Below are 21,969 nucleotides of genomic sequence, written 5' to 3' on the forward strand. Positions count from 1 at the left end.
TATAAAGGGGATGGTCCTCATATCCAACCAGGCTTGAGCAAGGAAGTTAAGTGCATAGTGTCAGGCTAATGACTATGAATGTTTAATACCATGGCATACACAGTCACCAACTGTACAAGGCAGAAATGGGAACAAAGAAGAGAGCCTGAGGGGCAAGCTCAGACAATCACTGGGTTGTCAGCACTCCGTGTTGTTGAAGGACATCTGTGACCGCTGTGACACTTGTGAATTACACCGTCTGTTTATGGTACAGGGCGGTGATTCTTCATTAGCCCCTCCCTTTCTCCAGTGTCAAAGGAAGGGGCCATCTCAGTCTGCAACAGCAACTTTATGTTCAACTCTACAAACAAAGCAGTGTACCTTGGATTTGTAGGGCTGGGCAGTCCTAAAGAACTGGGAATGCGAGGTGCTTTCTGAAGAGTCACTTCTGCTTCCCAAGGAATGTCTCTGGTGGAGAGAATGCTGGGAAAGGCTCTGAGACAAGCTGCTCACACTCTGCTATATGTTGTTATTTTGTTTTTTTAAAGAAAACCAAAGGGGAGAGATCAAAAAAAGATTATAGTAGTGAAAACATGATCTTTCCAGACAATGATGACGCTAAATACGTGTCCTCTCAAACACCCAACACTTTTGTCTGGTCCAGGATTAGTAACTAACGTGTCTGGAGATTCCTCACTCAGTAGCCTCCCCGTCTCTGTCTGTTGAGCATTAACTACTATTTCCCGACCTGTTAGAGAGCACACTCCTTTGTCTCCTATTCTGCCCCTGAGTTCCTTTCCTATGCGGAAATTCCTTTAAAATCAATTAGCCGCAGAACAAGCTCAAAGCAGGCAATCAAACTTTACAGTTTTGGTAAGAAAAAGTTTCCATTCACAGAGAGCTCTAAGGCAAAGGTGAAGTTAGAAAGTTCTGGAAGGTTTCCACTGCATGGGCACCAAATGAAGTGTCAGCTAGGAGGAGCAGGAGTCTGCAGAGACTGCCGTGAGAGCCTAGGGTATAAACCCCAGGTTTTGGAAAGCTCTACTCTCCTCCAGTTTGTGTGCTATGGGTAAAACATCAACACAGGAAGAGTGACGTCAAGACTTTCCAGTGCCAATACCCATATTAGTCTCATCATTATTGTAACAGAATTAATAATATCAACATGGTGACAATCACAAGGAATAACAATTAAGTCACTAAAAGTTTGCTTTGTAATGAGAACATGGAGGGTTTTGGGTATTCTCACAAGTTTGCGAATAGGACATTAGTATGCCCATTTAAAAATGGGAGAGTGGAAACAGACAAATCATGGTTTGTTTCTTTGGGTTTTGTTTGTTTATTTGTTTGTTTTTCAAGACAGGGTTTCTCTGTGTAAGCACCCTAGGTGCCCTGGAACTAGCTCTTGTAGACCAGGCTGGCCTCGAACTCACAGAGATCCACCTGCCTCTGCCTCGCCAGGGCTGGGATTAAAGGCTTGCGTCACCATCGCCTGGTTTGAACAGATTACGTTTTGTAAACCAAGTAAAGAGACAAATAGGATTTGATGTCAAGCCACTCTGACTCCACACTCCATCCGTGTTAGCACTGTGGTCCGACTGCGGTCTGCTCTGAAACACCGTCACCTACACTCAGGACAAAACCACTGGTGAAATGGATGTGTCATATGAACGGCCTGTTTCCAGAACGAGCAGGAATGGAGCCTCCTACTAAAGAGCAAACCAGCTTCCCCAAGGCCACACAGCAGTCCTGTCCTCACTGCCACTCAGTACTGCCGCTCCTTTCAAAGGCAGGAGCTGATCCTGAGTGTCTTTTGGCCTCAGAAACCTCATTAGAGGTTACTTCCTAGGTGAGATGTGGTTTCCCATATTTTGCATGGTCTTGTGGGGGTTGTTTAGTTCATTTCCTAAACTTACGATGGTATAGCACTTCTCCCAATGCTTTATAAAGGTCCCAAGCAGCTGCATAGCCCGCGTTCTTTATGGAATCTCCTCCCAAGCCACATTCCAATCTCGTACCTGCCCACCCACTACAAAGGTCTCGGTGTCGCTGCAGAACCCCATCCTGAGTTCTGAGTACCGCCCCTCTCTGTTTTCATTTATCTTTCTACGTCAGTGTCCAGTGCTCCTTGTCTGCTGTTTGTATCTCTAAAAAGAACTAGGCTCCCCTAACTACTGATCTGTGATGGCAACTCTCTCTTTATCATCTTGGTCTTCCAAAACTATGACAGAAAATACACTCTCATTTGCAAAACCTTTCCCTTTTGTAAGTTCACACTCTTTTTTTACCCTCCAATATAATCCTTACACGCTTAGCCCAATATGCAGTCTCCAGACTATAGAGGCCATTGTTAGTCTATAGAAACAAATCTATCAAGAGTTTGACCTTTGATCTCTTTGTTTTCAAAAGGAAGAAAAGAAATCGCAGCTGCTCTCAAACCAGATTCATCACACACGGCTTCCATGTCAATACAGCACAGCATCTCGCTTCGTATTGTGGGTAATTTCACCCATCAATCTGTTTCTTCTAAAAGGTTTCTTTGTGTTCGTCTCATGCCAGCTCACAAACCCTTTTGCAGAGCACTGTACAGACAGCAGGTGACATGTGCCCTCAGATGGGAGGGCCATCACAGAAGCCACTTGGGACTCCTTTGGCCATTTTCCTAAAACCACACTTTGCAATTCCCCCTTCCACACACTGGGGTACTTTTCAATGATTTTACCTTGTTTTTTCTGTAGAGGTTGTTGTAAAGAACGCGAAAGTTTTTCCTGGTGTAGCTGCTTCGGTAGGCTCCACCAATGAGGTACTCTATTACCAGCCCAATGTCAATGAGTGTTATTCTGTAGCTCGAGAGAAGGGTGTGCTACAACGAAGAACGAGGATTCACAGGGTTTTTTTTTTCTCCTCTATCACTTTTTCCAGGCTCTCAGAAGGCAACACATTTAACTTATCAGTTCCTTCTCTTCAGCATACTGTGACAGAGTTTCAGGAAAGAATTCGGGCCAGTCCTTTTGCTATAGCTCAAGTCAGTGTAACTTAAATTTATATCAGCACAGACAATTTTGCTTACTGTAAGTTTGCCAAGTAAATATACCTCTTTCATCTGACTCTCCAAGTAAGTCAACAGAAGCAGAAAGTCCACACACTATCCAACGAGATACCAAGCTCAAAAAATGAGAGAGCTCTTAAAATGTACAGTGGGTAGCTTTTTGCCACAGCAAATGAAGGACCTTTAAATTTTCAAGTTGCATGTTACTCAGCATTCAATGAGAACACTGAGAAAAACACGAGCAAGGATGTTGGACCATCCTGACTCCCTGCAACAGGGCTCAGACACACAGAGGTATTGTCTGCATCCCTAAGATGACACTGGTGCTCAAAACAAGGATAACAGAGAATATCAGAAATCACACACTAGACATTCCCAAAAAGCCTGTGCAGCTACTGTTCTCATTGGCTGTGTGATAGATATAATCTATTGGGGTCCTGGCCCATTGCTTATGTTTCTTCATTTATTTTGGTTGACTTTTGAGACAGGGTCTAATATGTAGCCCAGGCTGCCCTTAAAACCTGGATCCTCATGCCTCAAGCTCCTGAGTGTTAGAATTATAAGCATGAACCCCCAGATCTGGCCTGTTTGTTTTGTTTTTGTTTATTTGTGATAACAACTGGACTCAAGGTTTTATGTAAAGCATTGTGTTACTGAACCGCTTCTTCGGATACATGTTTCTCATTACTATTGTCACTTAGTTGATGGAATGAACTAAAAACAGAAACAGTGAGAAACCCTAAAAGAGTAAAATTTGGTGATTAAAGAGTAAGTTAGTTTTCAACAAAATCCAAACCCACATTTTATAAATTTTCATTCAACTATCTCAAATCTAAGGTATTAGGCAAAGAGTATTTTTGACTTTCATACTTAAGTTACCTGTTTGACATCTTGGACAAGATGACGCAAAAACATATTAGTTGGTCCTTGTTTCTGTGATTAAAAAAGAAGAAAAAGAAGAATTCCATTAGACTGTCATATGCTGGAAGAGCCTTGTTTCAGAACTGTATAGGTAGTTCAAATTATATGGGCAAACCAGAACACTGAAAACCTTCCTCAACATCTTTGGTAATGAAACTTAAGCTACTTCATCATAAAGAGGGAGTTTCCCAAAAGAAGTCATGATTATTCAAAGTATGTATAGGGAGAGAGATAGTAAAGGTGTTTGTTTTATGTGGTAAGAAGTTAAATCTTGAACACTTATGACCATCCTTTACTGTATACAAACTCTATCAGATAACAACATCTCTCGGTACACAAGTACATTCTATCAATTGGTACCTTGTCAAACCCTGAGGGATTCAAGGGAACATTCACAGTAACAGAAAATGAAGAGCAGTGGCCAACAGTGTGAAGATGTGCATGCTGAAAAGAAGCTGAAAGTTGTGCAAATTCTAGAAAGAGATCACTGCTAGGTACCTGGAACAATGAAGAAGGGAGGGAGGTACTGACAGAAGCAGGAGAGACAATACAGGAACATGCCTGGCACGAGCAATGGGCATTTTCCCAACAGATAAGCAGGTTTCAAGGGTCGAACTTGGTCATCAGCCTTGGACGCAAGTGCCTTTACCCAGTAAGCCACCTCGCTGACCCACAAGCAGCATATTAATAGTGACTTTAGGTCAAGATTCTCCAAATAATTGAACAAAAAACAATTTGTTCTTATTCACACTGTAGTCTCTGTCTTGAGATAAAATGATTCCATGGTAAGGGTGTGACTTAAGTTGGGAAGTAAGTCTGCATTCTGAAAACTATGTTGGGACATGAGCACTCAAGGAGACAGACAAGCACTAAGATACCTAGTACACAAATCTTGAACAAGATGGCACGAAGTGTTCCATACTCACTGTATTATAAAGATCTTCCAGTCGGGGGATGGTGAGGAAACGGTGGAGGTTCACTCCATTCTCTATCAAGAGTTTCACAAAATCCTCCCGATCCATCACTAAGGCGTCTAACATTGCTTGTTCTAGAACGCCGGGCTTCAGGAGGTACAAATAAAGAAGAGGTTTGAAGACATTTGACACAGAGAAATAAGAATCACAGATAACACTACATTAATGCCATCATTATAAAATACAATCTTCATAAGAAAGCAGGGACCAAATGAAGACATAGACAAGAATGATTCACGTTCTTGTGTGAGAAAACTAAACCCTGTACCAACCTCAAAGCTCCCACAAATCGATGGTGAGTCTTAAATATAATTCTAATGAAATTCTAAGAGTTTTTAGGTTCATTTTTAATTGGAAAGTGGAGAGAAATGTTTACTCATTCATTTGGCTGATAGATTTTTTTAAATTTTTGATTTTAATTTTCTTTTTGCTACCATAATTTTTCCATTTAAACCTTATCTGTATTAGGTAAAAGTAGCATATTGAATGTATTCATCTAATTTTCCCACCAAAAGTTCACCAAAACTACTTTAGAGGAACTTATTTAACCAAATCACTTCATAAGTATGAAGGGGTAAGGGAGGATGAGGACAGCGGTATGGAATGTGGAACGCAGTTGGTCACGTGGTAGTTGGCTCAACAGTCCACTCACAGCCAAACAACTGAACTGAGAAGTACCAAGGATCCCTCAGATCGATGCCAAGCAACCGTGACACCACAGTGAAGTCAATGTATACGTGCAGAGTTTAATGTAAGACTTGGAAGTTATTGTCCCCACTTGACCCTTCACGAAGAGCAGTAATGTGTATACCTCCCAGCTTGGATAGATACTTCATTACTGGAATTATCACCAACTAAGAGAAGATACAAATGTGCCGAACATAGTGGACAATGAGGACTACTGAGAACTCAAGAACAATGGCAATGGGTTTTTGATCCTACTGCACGTACTGGCTTTGGGGGAGCCTAGGCAGTTTGGATGCTCACCTTACTAAACCTGGATGGAGGTGGGCGGTCCTTGGTCTTCCCACAGGTCAGGGAACCCTGATTGCTCTTCGAGCTGATAAGGGAGAGGGACTTGATCGGGGGAGGGGGAGGGAAATGGGAGGCGGTGGCAGGGAGGAGGCAGAAATCCTTAATAAATAAATAAATTAAAAAAAATGTGCTGAGGAAAGTCTCCCCAGCAGATGGCATTAGATAGCCTTTTGCTAAAGTTCAAACGTACCGTGTACAAATATTTCCCTGTCTGTCCTCCACCCTTGAGTAAAAAAATTCAACACAAATATTTCTAAAAGCTAGGTGAAACCAAATAATTCAGGAGGAATGCTTCCAAAGGGCTGTTGTTAATAATTTTATTATTAATAAGTATTTAATAATCATTGTTAATAATTTATAAAGTGTTAATAAATTGATGGATTGTTAATTATTGATATTATAAATAATTATCTCATAGTTATTTATAAGATCTATTCCAGTTGACACTGAACACAGGGGAAAGGCAGTCCACTCAGGAAACAAATGTGCTCATGGGACTTGGTAGACTAACCCTATGCTACCAGTATAGTGCGCCTGCACTGAGGCTGAGAAGTCAAGAAAACTTACCAAACACAAACATAAGAAAAGCAAGAGAAAAAAATTATCAGCAGCTCAGTAAGTATTAAGGAAACAGGAATCCAAAAACACAAGCAGAGAAAGCATAGGGGATAGAATGGAACTGTGAATAAAGTTTGAAAGTGCATGCAAAACGGATCTGTAGAGTTGTGCAGTTTGGATGAGTGTCATATCTCTGAATGCTCTTGCTGATAGAACTGTTTGGGAAGGATTAGGAGGTGTGGCCTTGTCAGAGGAGGTGTGTCACTGGGGCCAGGCTTTGAGGCTTCAAAAGACTTGCACCATTCCCAGTGTGCCCCTCTGCCTTGTGTTTGTGGTTCTGACATAAGAGCTTTCAGCTGTTCCTGCCACCAGGCCTTCACTCCACCATCATAAACTCTGACCCTCTGAAACCATAAGCCCAGTTAAATGTTTTCTTTTATAAGTTGCCTTGGTCATGATGTTTTATCACAGCAAAAGGAAAGTAATTAAGACAAGACCTAATACACACTGTTGTGAAACCTCAGAACCTTGGAGAAAGAAAATATCTTAAAACTTCCAGGGAAGAGAAAAAAATTGGTAACAAATGACCTAAAGATGAAATTGTGTTCATTTGTCAACATCAATGCTAGGCATTCAAAATCCTACAGGGAAAAAAAATGTAGTTCTAGGGCAAGCAAAATAGCTCATCAGGCAAAAGTATTTGCCCTGAAAGCCCGGCAACCTGAATACTTAGAACCTACATTAAGTTGTAAGGAGAGAACTGAATTCACAAAGTTGTCCTCTAGTGTTCACTTGCAAGCCACGGCATGTGTGCCTCCCATACCCCAACAACAACAAAATAATAATAATAGTAACAAAAACTTAAAAATATTTATAGTCTTGACTTAAAATACAGGCATATATTAGGCCTTCTGAAGATTTATCTCACATGTTCTTTGTTAGAAAGTTACTAATCCATGCCATCATTACAGAAGAGAAAAGCTAGAAAAGGAGTCTTGAGGCACAGGAAACATAGCAGGGAGACAAGAAGTTCCCTTGCTGTTGAGGGAGAACCCATAATGACAACCAAGCTCCAAAACCAAAAAGAACCTCCGGCTCTGCAGAGTAAGCCTCACAAGACAGAAAGGTCAAGATGTTTCTAATTTTTAATGAATTGGAAGATATCCTTGTGATGCAATTAATAAATCTAGAAAGTTACAAGTATCAGAATACTCAAAAGTGTCAAATGTAGAAGGCTCATTGAAACAGAAAATTATCATTTTTGTAGCTTTGTAACCTTACTTGATGTTTTTAAACCCATGTGCAAGTGTTAGCTTGAATGAAATGCAACTGGGGTACAGTCACAACTTAAACAATATAAATGGTGATTATTACCATTGTAATGTTGAATAGTGAATACATTTTTCTGCTTTTCACTGATTTCTATCATCGATATCAGAGAATAGGAACATGAGGCATGGTAACAGTAGAAATGAGGCCAACCAAAGGAGAGCAGCTGCTCACTTCAGCAAAAGGCTGCCAGCTTTGATTCTTTTATGGGAATGGTCCAAGATTTGGTGATTGTCCATTAGTTATGGGCAGAGTTTTAAACACGCTTCTTATGCACAAGCATTCTCGTCTTCTATTTGGTGGATTAAAAAGTGTGCAGCTCCACTCGGGCTGCTGAGTAAAGGGTCATGTCCTCATCTTGCGCAAACTTCTTGGCCTCGTTACAGGGATGAAGGACTTTCAGTGCTTGAGTTGAAGGGAATGCATGCGTAAGAAACTCAAACCCGCTCCAGCTGGCAGTGGTCAAGTTAAGCCTTCACAGTCTTTAAACAAAACATTTCTCAAATGATCAGCATGTCTATGCAGAGCAAAGTCTGAATCAAGACTGAGCAGCAAAGGGGCTGGTGATGTGAAGGCACAGATACCAAGTCCTGTCTCCTACTTCAGTCATCTCTTCGGGGAAGTGTATGTCCCCAAGCAGAGCCAGGGTTTCTAGCTAATATGTCTGCAGAGTACCCCGGACAATGTGATCATAGCCCACATACCAGAGGCGTGACTGGAGTAGAGGGGATTCACTCTGACGGGATACTAGCCTCTGAGGGGATCCTCAAGTCTTTCTGAAGTCAATTTGTGGAATAAGTGTTTTTCATGGCAATAACGGTTCCCTTCGTCTTGGCTTGCCATTCATAGTTTTTTATCTTGGTTTAGTCACAAGGAGCTCCTGTAGCCATCTGAGCCTTGTGATCTAATCTGGCCCTTCACAATTCAGCGTGTAAGGAAGGACTACACAGAGGCAGAAGGAGACACACATTGTGTTTTCACTGGGTTAAGAGGCTAAGGACTCAGAATGTATTTGTTTTGAGTCTTCTTGTGGTAGTCTCTCATGTTTCACTATAAATACTACATTTTAATCAAAATCTAACTCATTAAAAATAAATTTAAGCTCTTTTCATTCTTTTGATCTTTTGACTTCCTATTTCATCTTCCATGAAGCCAGAGAAATTTTGTTTTTGAGGAGGCAAACCAAGAAAGAGACATGCCTTTGCTTCCCTGGGTGCCTAGCCATCAGAGTGATACCTATCTCTCCTCCAATTTTTTTCTTTGTCCCTCTTGAACAAACCAACATGCAACATACTTTTTTAAAAAAAGATTTCATTTTACCTTCCAGTGTTGTCCATAAATTAGGATATGTTTCTTGGCGATGTCCACTCTGTCCCAAGCTATTGCCAGGTTTAATTGTTCTGACACCGATAAGCTTGTGCCTGGGGAGAAGAAAGAAATAATCATATATTCTCTTCAAAAATATCTAGGTGAAAAGCACAGAATCCTCTAGAATGTGAGAAGAAGAAAGGAGGAGGAGCTGTGAATTTGGTGGGCCACTCACCCTTCAGCAAAGCCGTTAGGATTGCCAAATCAAGGTCTTGGTGCTCCTCAGAATCAGCATCAAATATGGTAATCTGTGATGGGGGAAATCGTAAATCACGCAGTTTAGAAACTACCACACACATATCTTCAAATGGTACCAATGAGATGAACACTTCAGCTACTGAAGAAAATAGTCCTGGTTTTGTAATTTAAAAACAGCATGGTGTTATGTGACTTACAGAACAAAAACTGTTTCAAATAGGGTGACAAAGAATTAGAGGCACACGGAAAAAATAAACACTAAAAATCTCACATGTCGTGGAGCTCACTATGCATCCTCCTCGGGGAAAACACCTCATTGTCGACTCTGTGCAAATCGACTCACCCTCCTTTGGAAGGGAAAACCATGAGAGCCCTCTGTGCACATAAGCATTGAAACTAAGACTCCTCAAGTGACTCCTCAAATGTTCATCCTGACCTCAGTGAGATGGTGACCATGGAGCCCACAGATGGTCCAATGAGCTGCGGTCTTCATAGTGTAGGTGCCCAGGACATCCTAGTGTGAGACTGACTTTTAAAAAAAATAGCATAGAGTGTGTCAGATCCATTGTGACAATTTTTAATGAAATATGATGATTTTGTGGTTCTTGTTTCCACCATCCCCACATCCATTGGTACTCTTGTGCCCCTGGCACCCTCTTAACAGATTCTTTTCCTCTTTGATTTCCCACGTGTCCTTTGTTGTGTGTGGTGGAACATAATATCCTTTATCATCTGATATTACCCTTTTTTGGTTTCCTTTCTAGATTTTTAGACTTTACACACACACACACACACACACACACACACACACACACACACATATATATATATATATATATATATATATATAGTCATCTAACACAGCAGACTTAGGTCCCTGGACTCCTGGAGCCACTCTTTCAACCCTTGCAAGTGTTTCTGTTTGGTAACTTTTGTGTAATATGTTTTTGTAAGGGCTTTGTCCCAGATAGAATCTGCAATGGAAGGGTAAGAGCGGAGGTGGAGCAGGAATCAAGTTTACACAACTGAAGGGTCAAGTTTTGCAGAGTTATATCCATCAAAGTTCAAAATGGGTATTCCATGCTTTTTTTAAAAAAAAAATGTGAAGATAAATATTTTGATTTTCAGAAGGTGGTCTTTTTTTTTTTAAGTCATCAGCTCATCATACTTACTGAATCCTTGTGCACCATGCAGTCCATTAGAATTTGGAAAAGGTGCTTAGACTGCCTAAGGCTAAAGTTGAACATGCTCTGAACCAAGCAGATGATCTCTTCTTTCACCTGAGGGCGCAGCATCCTGGCAGAGAAATAAATGGGCGTAACTTGAAGAGAAGAGGCCAAGCCAGAAGCAGGGATGCTATAGGGTACTCCATGCAGATTCCCTACTGAGAAAGATGCCCTCAAGAGAGTCCATGAGCAATAAGCAAATACATGGCAAGTGGGGAGGATGAAGTGTAATGTGAGAAGTATTCATCCACCAGGTCCCCTAGAACAATACATTCTAAGCTGGTCTTCTGGATCTCATAGGGTTCCAGGCTGATAGGGTTCTAGAAGGCAGTGTGTTTTCACAGTCTGGGTATAATATTGTCTGATGGTCTGATCTCCTGGAAAGGAAGGTGATTGCTCAGCTGAGACAATAATCACTCTCCCAGTTACAGGGTGGGGGTCTGCTGCACAAATCCAGTCACTGAAAGAGGAATGGCTGTCTCTGCATGTGGCTCATCTGGCCCACAAACACACACAGAAGGAATAGTCACCATATTTTCAAAACGGAAGAGTCAACAACTCACCCTCCATCCTCCAAGTGTTTGTAGGTGAAGGCCAAGAGGTCCGCGGCTCGGCCCGTGCCCTCACACACCACCACAGGCTCCTTGTTCTTGACAGATTCCCACACTGAGAGGATGACGTTGGGGCCTCCTTCCACCACCAGCCCCACCACGGGTACACCTTGTCTTGAGCCTGTTTCAGGTCACAAACAGTACCACACTGTCACAAAGCTGTCCTGTCTAGTGTGGTGTTCTGTTCCTGCTTTCTGCTGATCTGGATGTAGAACTCTCAGCTACATCTCGAGCATCATGTCTGCCTGTGTGCTACCTTACTTCTTGCCATGATGATAATGGACTAAACCTCTGAAACTATAAGCAAGCCCCAATTAAATGTTTTCCTTTAGAAGATTTGCCTGACCCTGGTGTCACTTCACAGCAATAGAAACCCTAACTAAAACAGGGATCTATGTAGGATGACTGCCAGGAGAAGCCCGTGCTTACTTCCCACTTCCTGAAGTTCATAAGGCCCCAAGATCTTGACTTTTGGGGGCTGCTTGGGCCTCTAACCCAAGTATATCCTCTGCAAAGCAAAAGGCAGATTAGTGTTTGCTGTCAACTCGGAAGAGTCTGGAATCTCCTGGGAGATGGCCCTCTAGGCATGCCTGTGGGAGATTATTTTGATTGCACTCACTGATATGGGAAGAACCGTCTTGAATGTAAACAGGACTATTCTCTGGGAAGAGCTTCCCAGACTGTATAAAATGAAGAAAAGCAAGTGGGACACTAACATGCGTACAATTCCTCTGCCTCCCGATTGTGGATGCGAAAGAACCAATTTCTTCAAGCTGCTATTGCCTTGACTACCCCAGCATGATGGACCATACCCTTGAACTGAGAGCCAGAACAAGCTCAATCTTCCCGCAGTTGCTGTTGTCAGAGAATCTCATCATGGAGGGAAGGGGGATTCTAAGACATTATTGAACACATTTTTTTCTAGGTTTCTGAAACAAAAGTTCAAGATAGACAAATCTTTACACTTATAAAGTTTAAAAGTTTAGCAAGTGTTAGCTCCATTGCCCAACCTCACAGACAACAAACACACAGTTGTCTCTAATCCCACACTTGCTGCTGCCTCAAAGGAGCAACAACAAAATCTAGAGACTTACTGCTGTAGTCACCACGCGAAGGGGGCAAACAACTCTAGCACCTTGAAAGGTTCAGGTATCTTATGGAAGACTTGGCTCAGTACAACTCCGGGCTCACTTGGTGATGCCTGAGTAAAAAGTCTCCATCCCTCCAGAAAGCAGTAGCCTCCCCGCACCCACCTCTTTCTAGAAGGATTCTCTAGCCAGCCTGACTAGCAGGCCTGCTCCACAAACAACACCAAATGGCCATTTGTTGTCATTGCTGCTGCTGAGGGAGGACAGATCTTGGCAGTGCTGGGTTGGAACAGAGCCTCACAAGTGCTAGACAAGCCTCCTATCACATAACTGTAATGCCAACAGGATTGCCACTGTCTGCTACATGTACTCTCCAGCCAAAAAGTGACATTCTTACAGCACCAATGTGAACACAGCACAGCTTTAATGCCTTCCAAACTCTTCTTTCTACAGGTTTTAACCTGTACCCTGAGTGCTGATTTTTAACTCCTTCCCTGCCGAAGGCAGACATATGAAATTTCAGTCTTCCTTGACAATCACAGTTCAGATGCATATTCCTCTTGAGTTCATCTTTTTTATTTCTCCTTAGCCATTCCCATTTACACATGGACACTTCCCTCTCGCTCTCTGTCTAGCCCTACACGCTCTTGGATGCCTTGCTAAAGTTTCATTCATGAGAAAATCTCCCCCGACTACTCTGTCCTCCAAAGACTTATTTTTCTGTCCTACCGTCACCAACAACACTGTATCAACCAACATCCTGCTTTCTTCTATCTTTTGACTCAAGTGTGTTATCTGGACGCTCTGGCTGCTCAAAGGCAAGGAGCCCCTGAGGTCTGTTCACCCCGAGTAGATGACAAGGAGGCACCTGGTTCACTAACAAGCCCCCAGCACCCCACCCCGTGGCTGCCAGATGCCAGCCCCGATGGAACTTACAGCTGTGTATCTTCTGCATGGAGAGATGCTTCTCCAGGTTCCGCCTGAGCTTCTCCTCATTTCCATACTTGCCCACTGTCCCGTCGTCACACAGGATGAAGTGAGAGTGCATGGAGTTGAGGGTGGTGAGCTTGCTGAACGGGTTGCCACCCACAGTCTGGTACATGCACACTACCTGAGAGACAACAAGGACGAGGGGGCTTCAGAGTCCTTCCACAGACCTCGTTGACTCTAAGCCCTGTTCGTCTACACTAATGGAACACCGTATCTAGATGAAAAGTATTACTGACTATTTAGGACCATATTTCTCAACAAGCTTATCTTTTTAAAAATTTCCCATTTCTTACAGATCAAACAATGCCCTTCAACAATAGGGGACCTTGCAGAGCATGAAAAGGACATGCTGAGCAATATCCACACATACCCTACCCACTTCAGCAGGATAAGCACCCGACCACGGGCTTAGATGACATGGTAGTCATATTACTAAAATGGTTCTAAAAAGTAATTTCTCATTTTTGGTACTTACTTTCTGACCATTAAAAAAACAGTTCAAGGATGGGCACCAGTCCATAGACTACACCATTATCCAACAAAAAACTCATTCTAGTAAACTTTAGAATAACATTTTGGTACTATTTTTTCACATATTCCAAATGAAATACAGGATAACAGACAGCAGTGTGACTTCGGGGTCTTTGTTACATTTATGGACTCTCCCTTAAGCTGCTCCACTTCTTATTTCCAAGTGTAATCTCGGGCTAATTTTAACTCTGGGTAGTTTCTGTCTCGCTTTTTCTCATGTGTAAGTAAGGATAATGATCATTCCAGTACCACGGGGTTTTTGTAAGACTTCAGAGAAACAACAGGCCTTAGCCTTTAATGATTAACTTTATAATTCCACAGAATAATGCAGAAGCCAGAAACCAAAAGGAAAGTCACTGGTAGGTTTACTTCATGTTTTGCATTCAGAGAAAAAAATAGTGCAAAATAAAAGCTGAGAGAAATGCTTAAGATTGACAATGTTATGGGGTTGAATTATGGTAATGCATAAAAATATACACAGATACTAAACTTCATAAACAATCAGAGTGAAGCCCGATTAATAAAGAAACAGAAATTGGGGTTCAACCCCAAATAATAAAGAGATAGATAATAAAGAGACAGAAATTGGGGTTCAACCATAAGGTCAGAAAAGCAAAATAGCCAGCCACTGGCTCTTACCTCTACCTCAGTTTGAAATGGTGATCCTGCCTCCAGGAATCTCAGAATGAGACTGAGAGCTGTCTCCTCCCACCTTGTAATTTCCTGTAGTTATGGGATTAAGGGTATGCACACTACTGCCAGGCTTCTATGGCAAGTTAGTGTGGCTACTGGGATTAAAGGTGCAAGTCATTGCTGCCTAATTTGCAAGGCTGGCCAGTGTGGCTGTTTTACTTTTCTGATCCTCAGGCAAACTTTATTAAAATACTAATGAAATATCACTACATCAGTCACAGGATGAATAGGTGAGATCACATCAAAAGCTTAAAATTCATAAACATAAGGCAAAGATAACCAGCCTACAAATCACAATCCCAGAGAACTTAGACAACAATGAGGACACAAAGAGAGACATACATAGATCTAATCTATGTGGGAAGTAGAAACAGACAAGATCTCCTGAGTAAGTTTGGAGAATGGGGACCTTGGGGGAGGATTAAAGTGGGGAGGGGAGAAGCAAGGAGGGGAGCAGAGAAAAAGTAGAGCTCAATAAAAAAAATCAATTAAAAAAGAGAAAAAAGAAAACATTTCATAAGCTTTAGACAAAAAGTCATCTTTCACCTTTGAAGAATAATAGGTGAACATCCCAAGATTTTGAAAATTGCCAAATAAGGTATCAGGTAATACCTTGCCCTTTCAGTATTCTCATGTAGCATAAAATGATACATATGTTGATTAAACTATTTCTCTCGATAGGGTGTTAAGCTAGTAAGTGCAAAAAGAATGCTACAATTAAATATCATTTGTTACCTACATTGGTTAGGTTTTTGTCAACGTGACACAAGCTAAAATGATCTGAGAAGAGGGACCTTCAATGATCTGAGAAGAGGGACCTTCAATGATCTGAGAAGAGGGACCTTCAATGATCTGAGAAGAGGGGCCTTCAATGATCTGAGAAGAGGGACCTTCAATGATCTGAGAAGAGGGCCTTCAATGATCTGAGAAGAGGGACCTTCAATGATCTGAGAAGAGGGACCTTCAATGATCTGAGAAGAGGGACCTTCAATGATCTGAGAAGAGGGACCTTCAATGATCTGAGAAGAGGGACCTTCAATGATCTGAGAAGAGGGACCTTCAATGATCTGAGAAGAGGGACCTTCAATGATCTGAGAAGAGGGACCTTCAATGATCTGAGAAGAGGGGCCTTCAATGATCTGAGAAGAGGGGCCTTCAATGATCTGAGAAGAGGGACCTTCAATGATCTGAGAAGAGGGACCTTCAATGATCTGAGAAGAGGGGCCTTCAATGATCTGAGAAGAGGGACCTTCAATGATCTGAGAAGAGGGCCTTCAATGATCTGAGAAGAGGGACCTTCAATGATCTGAGAAGAGGGACCTTCAATGATCTGAGAAGAGGGACCTTCAATGGTCTGAGAAGAGGGACCTTCAATGATCTGAGAAGAGGGACCTTCAATGATCTGAGAAGAGGGACCTTCAATGATCTGAGAAGAGGGACCTTCAATGATCTGAGAAGAGGGACCTTCAATGATCTGAGAAGAGAGACCTTCAATGATCTGAGAAGAGGGACCTTCAATGATCTGAGAAGAGGGACCTTCAAGGATCTGAGAAGAGGGACCTTCAATGATCTGAGAAGAGGGACCTTCAATGATCTGAGAAGAGGGGCCTTCAATGATCTGAGAAGAGGGACCTTCAATGATCTGAGAAGAGGGGCCTTCAATGATCTGAGAAGAGGGACCTTCAATGATCTGAGAAGAGGGCCTTCAATGATCTGAGAAGAGGGACCTTCAATGATCTGAGAAGAGGGACCTTCAATGATCTGAGAAGAGGGACCTTCAATGATCTGAGAAGAGGGACCTTCAATGATCTGAGAAGAGGGACCTTCAATGATCTGAGAAGAGGGCCTTCAATGATCTGAGAAGAGGGACCTTCAATGATCTGAGAAGAGGGACCTTCAATGATCTGAGAAGAGGGACCTTCAATGATCTGAGAAGAGGGACCTTCAATGATCTGAGAAGAGGGACCTTCAATGATCTGAGAAGAGGGACCTTCAATGATCTGAGAAGAGGGACCTTCAATGATCTGAGAAGAGGGACCTTCAATGATCTGAGAAGAGGGACCTTCAATGATCTGAGAAGAGGGACCTTCAATGATCTGAGAAGAGGGGCCTTCAATGATCTGAGAAGAGGGGCCTTCAATGATCTGAGAAGAGGGGCCTTCAATGATCTGAGAAGAGGGGCCTTCAATGGGCAAATGCCTCCATCACATTGGTTTATAGGCAAGCCTATATTAATAATTGATGTAGAAGAGCTCAGGCAACGGTGTGTTATACCACCCCTGGGCAAATGGTCCTGTGATGTATAAGAAAGCAAACTGAGCAAGTCAGAAGGAGCAAGCCAGTATGCAGCACTCTTCCATGGTCTCTGTTTCAGTTCCTCTCTGATGAGGAACCGTAACCTGTAAGCCAAATATAGCCTTTCCTCCCTAAGTTGCTTTTAGCATGGTCTTTATCAGAGCAATAGAAAACCTAACTAGGACATATTGCTGTTGAAAATTAAATCTAGAACATGGCTGCCAAAAATCATAAATTGGTAGGTATCAAATATTACATAAAAGGGATATAGCTCCTCTCAAGGCATAAATTTGCACAAAAGAAATCTGAATATAATCATAGATCAAACTAGCAATTTACAAGAAAGACAAGAGACAAAAAAACCATGCTAGGCCTGCTTCAATAGGCTATATATCTGGAAAATCCAAACTGTCAGAAACTTTTTGAGGCAAATGGTTTAATTTCTTCAACAAATTGGAGGGGCAATTAATTGTAAATATCAACTATAAGTTATTATAGGGGCAAATATGATATATATATGATAAGTCATATATGGGGCAAAATGAATTATAAGTCAATAAGGAAAACTGAAAATCAAAAAATGTATTGGTCTATCACAATAAATGGAACATTGTTGGTTACTAAAAAACAAAAGATTTAAAACTATGAAACTATATTGAATTTAGATTTTAAGGACATTAAAGTAGAAGAATACTCTTCTGGAAGAGGAAGAGAAACATGGTAAGTGGAACAAAGCACAAGTGAGGGTAAGGGGGAATAGATGTGTGCTGTAGAATAACCCTTACGTATGCAGCAAAGATTTGGCACTCACGTTGTTTTAATAAAGAAGTTGACTGGCCAATAGCTGGACAAGATAAGGTTAGGCAGGAGAGCCAAACCGAGAATGCTAGATAGAAAAAGGACAGAGTCTCAGAGTCACCAAGAGATGTAGAGGGACCAAGACGTGCTGGAGGAGAGGTAAAGCCACAAGCCACATGGCAGCACAGAGAAGTGGGCTAATTTAAGTTGTAAGAGCTAGTTAATAATAAGCCTGAGCTATGGGCTGAGCATTTATAATTAATATTGAGTCTCTGTATTGGTTATTTGGGAACTGTCAGGTGGGAAAGAAAAAAAATCCACCAACAGTTAAGTCAGATATGCTACACGCATGTGTGTGTGAAGATGTTGTATTGAAGTCCATTACTTTATACAATGAATATAGACAAACCAAAATTTTTAAACTATGAAGCAATGAAAAACTAGATTTCACTGGGAAGCCAAGGGTACTTATTAATTATTGTTAATTTTGGGGAATGTTAATAGTATTATAATGATATTTTCTTAAGTTGCTCATATATTTTAGAAATATCTTAATGTAAGCCCTGAAACTCAGCAGCTTCTAGAAAAAAATATAGAAAGAACACTTTAAGATATAAGTAAGGGGAAGACTGTCTGATTATATCTCTAGCCACTCAGAAAAAAAAGAACAATGATTGACAAATAGGACGCTGTAAAATTTCTAAAATTGACTATTAATCAATTGAAGAGGCAGAATTTAAAATGGAATAAAACATTTACTACCTACACATCCTACAGAGGATTAATATCTGGAATATGCAACAAAGACGACCCTAAGAGAGACATACATGGATCTAATCTTCATGGGAAGTAGAAAAAGACAAGATATAATCAGTAAATTAGGAACACTGGGACCATGGGAGAGGTTAGAAGGGGAGGGGAGTAGAAGGGTGAGAAGCAGAGAAAAATGTATAGCTCAATAAAAACAAGAAAAAAGCATTACTCTGCTATTGCATTGAGGCTAGACTACAACAGAACACAAAAGTAAGAGAAAGGGGGACTTCCGAGCATTTGGGCATCAGAGCATGGCCATTTGGTTCTGTCTCAATGACAGAGGAGGAAAAAAGAAGTCAGATTCTGATTATACTCTGAAGGAGGAGCTGAGAGTTTACCGACAGGTTGAATTTGAGGCATAACACAAAAGGGGTTGCTCTAAACTTAATCCAAGGTTTTGAATTAGGCAACTGCAAGACAGAGTGACATTTTATGATCTAGGATGACAGATGCCATAGGAAGGTTAAGTTGGTTTGGGATTTATCACATTTGAGTTGTCTTCTCAGATAGTTGGGTCCATCGTAATGATGGCAATTCAGATACATTTCATTTCCCTTTGTTATGAAAGAATTGTCTACTTACGTCTCTTCCAACCAGTTCCCTCTGGTTCTCAATGACACCCCAAGGAGGGATTCCAACTGTGGAGATTTTCCTCAAACACTTAGAGGAATGGGCTTTTAGGGCATCCCCAACATGCTTGGACACTCCTATGAAACAACCAGAGCAGAAGTCAAATTTCAGCTCATAGATCAAGATAAACAATGACTCTCACAGACAAATAGACGATCATATATGAAATGTCATTCTTAAGGTAGACTCTTAGCACTGTGGAATTGGATGCTGGCTTCTTGACTTTCTCTCTCCTCTCTTAACCTCTCTTCCTCTTACCACGGAACCAGGACCTGAATAATTCTCTTCCTTGACCAATTTCTAACACAGTCACTACTCTTGCCTGGCTAGAATGTTCCATGTACTGCTTAACATCTTGAGCATTGTAATGTTATCAAACGTACCAGTAAAATACCCTGAAGATTAACTCTGATATAAAGGCATTTGATAGCAGGGTATTTGACTCATGGTTAGATAGAGAAGTGGGGTGCAAGGTAAGGATCTGGCATGCGCTTTACCTGAGTTTATGCCTTCTGTAATTATCCATGCTCCTGTGGTCTCTGCAGCTTTGACCAGACCCTGGCTGAAGGCTTCTTTGAGGTTAGAGGACATCTTGAAGTTCTGGATACCCCCATGGACAGAGATCACAAGCTTTGGCAGCTCCATATTCCACTCTTTCAACATTAACTGCAACAGGTGTTCTGAGTTTGTATCCCAAGACGTTCTGATGTACTGGAAGGACAGTATACACCCATGAAGAGAACACAGTGCAACATGCAAGTCAGTAGAGAAAATCCGCACACAGCAGGGCCACTAGGGTAGCCTCAGCCTGGTCGGAAGTGTTGAGGGCCTCTCTGAAAGTTTAACTTCACCTAATGGAAATGTTTTCTTTTAAAGGCTCCACACTCCCTCCAACTTCTTTCTGGGAATTATAAACCATGACAGATAAGCTTCCTCTGTTTGGAGGTTTGGACTCCATGGTTCATAAGAAGGCTGGAGGTGAGGCAGGAATACTTCATCAGTACATCAGCAAAGCCATTGAGAGGAACTTTACAAAAAAGATGAAATATGACTTTTCAACAACCCATGACTCTGCATTTACTTGATCCTTCTCATATATTTGTAGACACTTTAAAAATTCAGGAGCATGAACTTGTGTTTTTAATTTATCTACCAATAATTTCTTTGCATACCATTATCCCTCTGAGAAAATTTTCTTTTGAAAATAAGTACATTCATCTCTGATAGTGCTAGCCAAAGAAAAGACCGGTGAGGTCACACCTAAGAGAGCCACTGGTCTGACATTACAGGGCATGATTGGCCACAGTTCTGCACAGTGAGATGAGTTCGTCTTCCTCAAACAGAATCCCAACCAGCAGGAATGAGCCAAGGTTATGGAAAAAAGGGGGACACTGGGAAAACATTAATTACAATACAAGTCTATGTCAAAAGAAAGCATGGGTGGAACTCTCCATACAAGCAACTATAAATTATCACAGTAGCCTCTAAAATAACAAATTAGTTTGCTATTTATCTTTAAACTTGTTGATATAGGAATACTTCGTTTCATAAGTAAAATATTAGAATTTCTGACCGTCTGGTCTGTACAGCTATCATTACACACGTGTAATAGGAAGACTAGAAGGCAGACCATGAGTCCATGTATGAGAGATGGCACTGTACTACCAGGCTTTACAACACACAGCAGCAGCAGGGCAAACACAAGCAGACCCTTATGAGATGGGTCTGTTGCTGAGAGCAATGGGTGAGGGCAAAGGAGGAGCCTGGGTTCCATTCACCTGTCTGTACCCCAGCTCTTCTCTAGGGTGAGCCTGTCTTCAACTCTAGATCTTCCCCATGCTAAAAGATACTGCTCTTTGGATAAACACTGCAAAGAAGGCCAACTGAACACCTCTCTTCTATTTCCTTTATAAGTAACTCACTCCCCCAGGCTCAACCTAATAAGCAGACTCTCTCAGATCCTTTGTAGAATGGGGTACTGCGGAGGGGAGGGACTCTGCGAAGAAAACTGCAGCAGAAGGAAACAAAAGACAGTCTCTCTCAAGATTGGATGCTACTCAATATGAGCTGGAAGGATGAAGCACATTTTGCTGAGACATGAAGTAAGATGCACTCAGATACACAAGTTGTAATGACAGTCAAAAGCTGTGGGAGCCAAAGAGATGGCTCAGTGGTTGCTGAGCTGGCAGCCCTTCCAGAGGATGAAGGTTCAATTCCTAGCACCCAAATGGAGAATTCCAACCATCTGTAACTCCAGGTCCAGGAGATCTGATGCTCTCTTCCCACCTCCATGGGCACCAGGCACACATGTGGTGCACAGACACATGCAGACAAAACATCCATGCACATCAAATAAAAACAAATTTAAGGAAAAAAAAATTAGCCAATTGCCAGGAGATATGTCTAGCTCTATTCTCAATTTTCCGGAATGTTCTTTGACCTTTGTACAAGCAAAGCAACTTCTTCACTGGGCCCCTTCTCCTTGTTCACTTTCACATCTCCGCTCAACACAGGGGCCCGTTTTCTCTACCTTTGAATGCATTCCTCGTTGCACACTGTGTCCTCTCTCTGAGACAGAAGGGGTTATCACTTTCATTCTCTCAGAGAACCTGCTCATATAGCATCCTCCACTTTTGTGAGGATTGTGTATTTTTTCCTGTGTCCCTCCCCAAATGTCAATCATTGTCAATATAGAAAACCTATTCTTTTTGGACCATACAAAGTATATAGGCACACATTAAGTAATGGATATGCAGAAAAAAAAAGTAAATAAAGGTGGATAAGAATAAACAATATCTGGAATCATGGTATAATAATAGAGCACTTGACTTACACATAGAAGGTCCTGGGCTCCACCCCCACCACAAATCAACAATAACAATG

The 21,969-nt window shown here is 41.6% G+C and overlaps 1 protein-coding gene across 1 annotated transcript in view; it reads right to left on the minus strand.

Moving 5' to 3' along the window:
* The window catches only part of Trpm6 (transient receptor potential cation channel subfamily M member 6), a 114,296-nt gene that overhangs the window by 82,895 nt on the left and 9,432 nt on the right, over nucleotides 1-21,969 (minus strand). The window contains exons 5-15 of the mRNA XM_041662151.1: nucleotides 19,584-19,797; nucleotides 19,039-19,163; nucleotides 13,273-13,447; nucleotides 11,201-11,369; nucleotides 10,584-10,707; nucleotides 9,389-9,461; nucleotides 9,166-9,266; nucleotides 4,876-5,010; nucleotides 3,908-3,961; nucleotides 2,702-2,842; nucleotides 361-462 (exon numbers count right to left, since the gene is read on the minus strand). Of these exons, the coding sequence (XP_041518085.1) occupies nucleotides 361-462; nucleotides 2,702-2,842; nucleotides 3,908-3,961; nucleotides 4,876-5,010; nucleotides 9,166-9,266; nucleotides 9,389-9,461; nucleotides 10,584-10,707; nucleotides 11,201-11,369; nucleotides 13,273-13,447; nucleotides 19,039-19,163; nucleotides 19,584-19,797 (1,413 nt within the window). The remainder of the gene's footprint in view (nucleotides 1-360; nucleotides 463-2,701; nucleotides 2,843-3,907; nucleotides 3,962-4,875; nucleotides 5,011-9,165; nucleotides 9,267-9,388; nucleotides 9,462-10,583; nucleotides 10,708-11,200; nucleotides 11,370-13,272; nucleotides 13,448-19,038; nucleotides 19,164-19,583; nucleotides 19,798-21,969) is intronic.

This window comes from Microtus oregoni, unplaced genomic scaffold (assembly GCF_018167655.1).
Source record: "Microtus oregoni isolate MIOR12 unplaced genomic scaffold, Mior012 000012F_ref0000307, whole genome shotgun sequence".
Classification (NCBI taxonomy): domain Eukaryota; kingdom Metazoa; phylum Chordata; class Mammalia; order Rodentia; family Cricetidae; genus Microtus; species Microtus oregoni.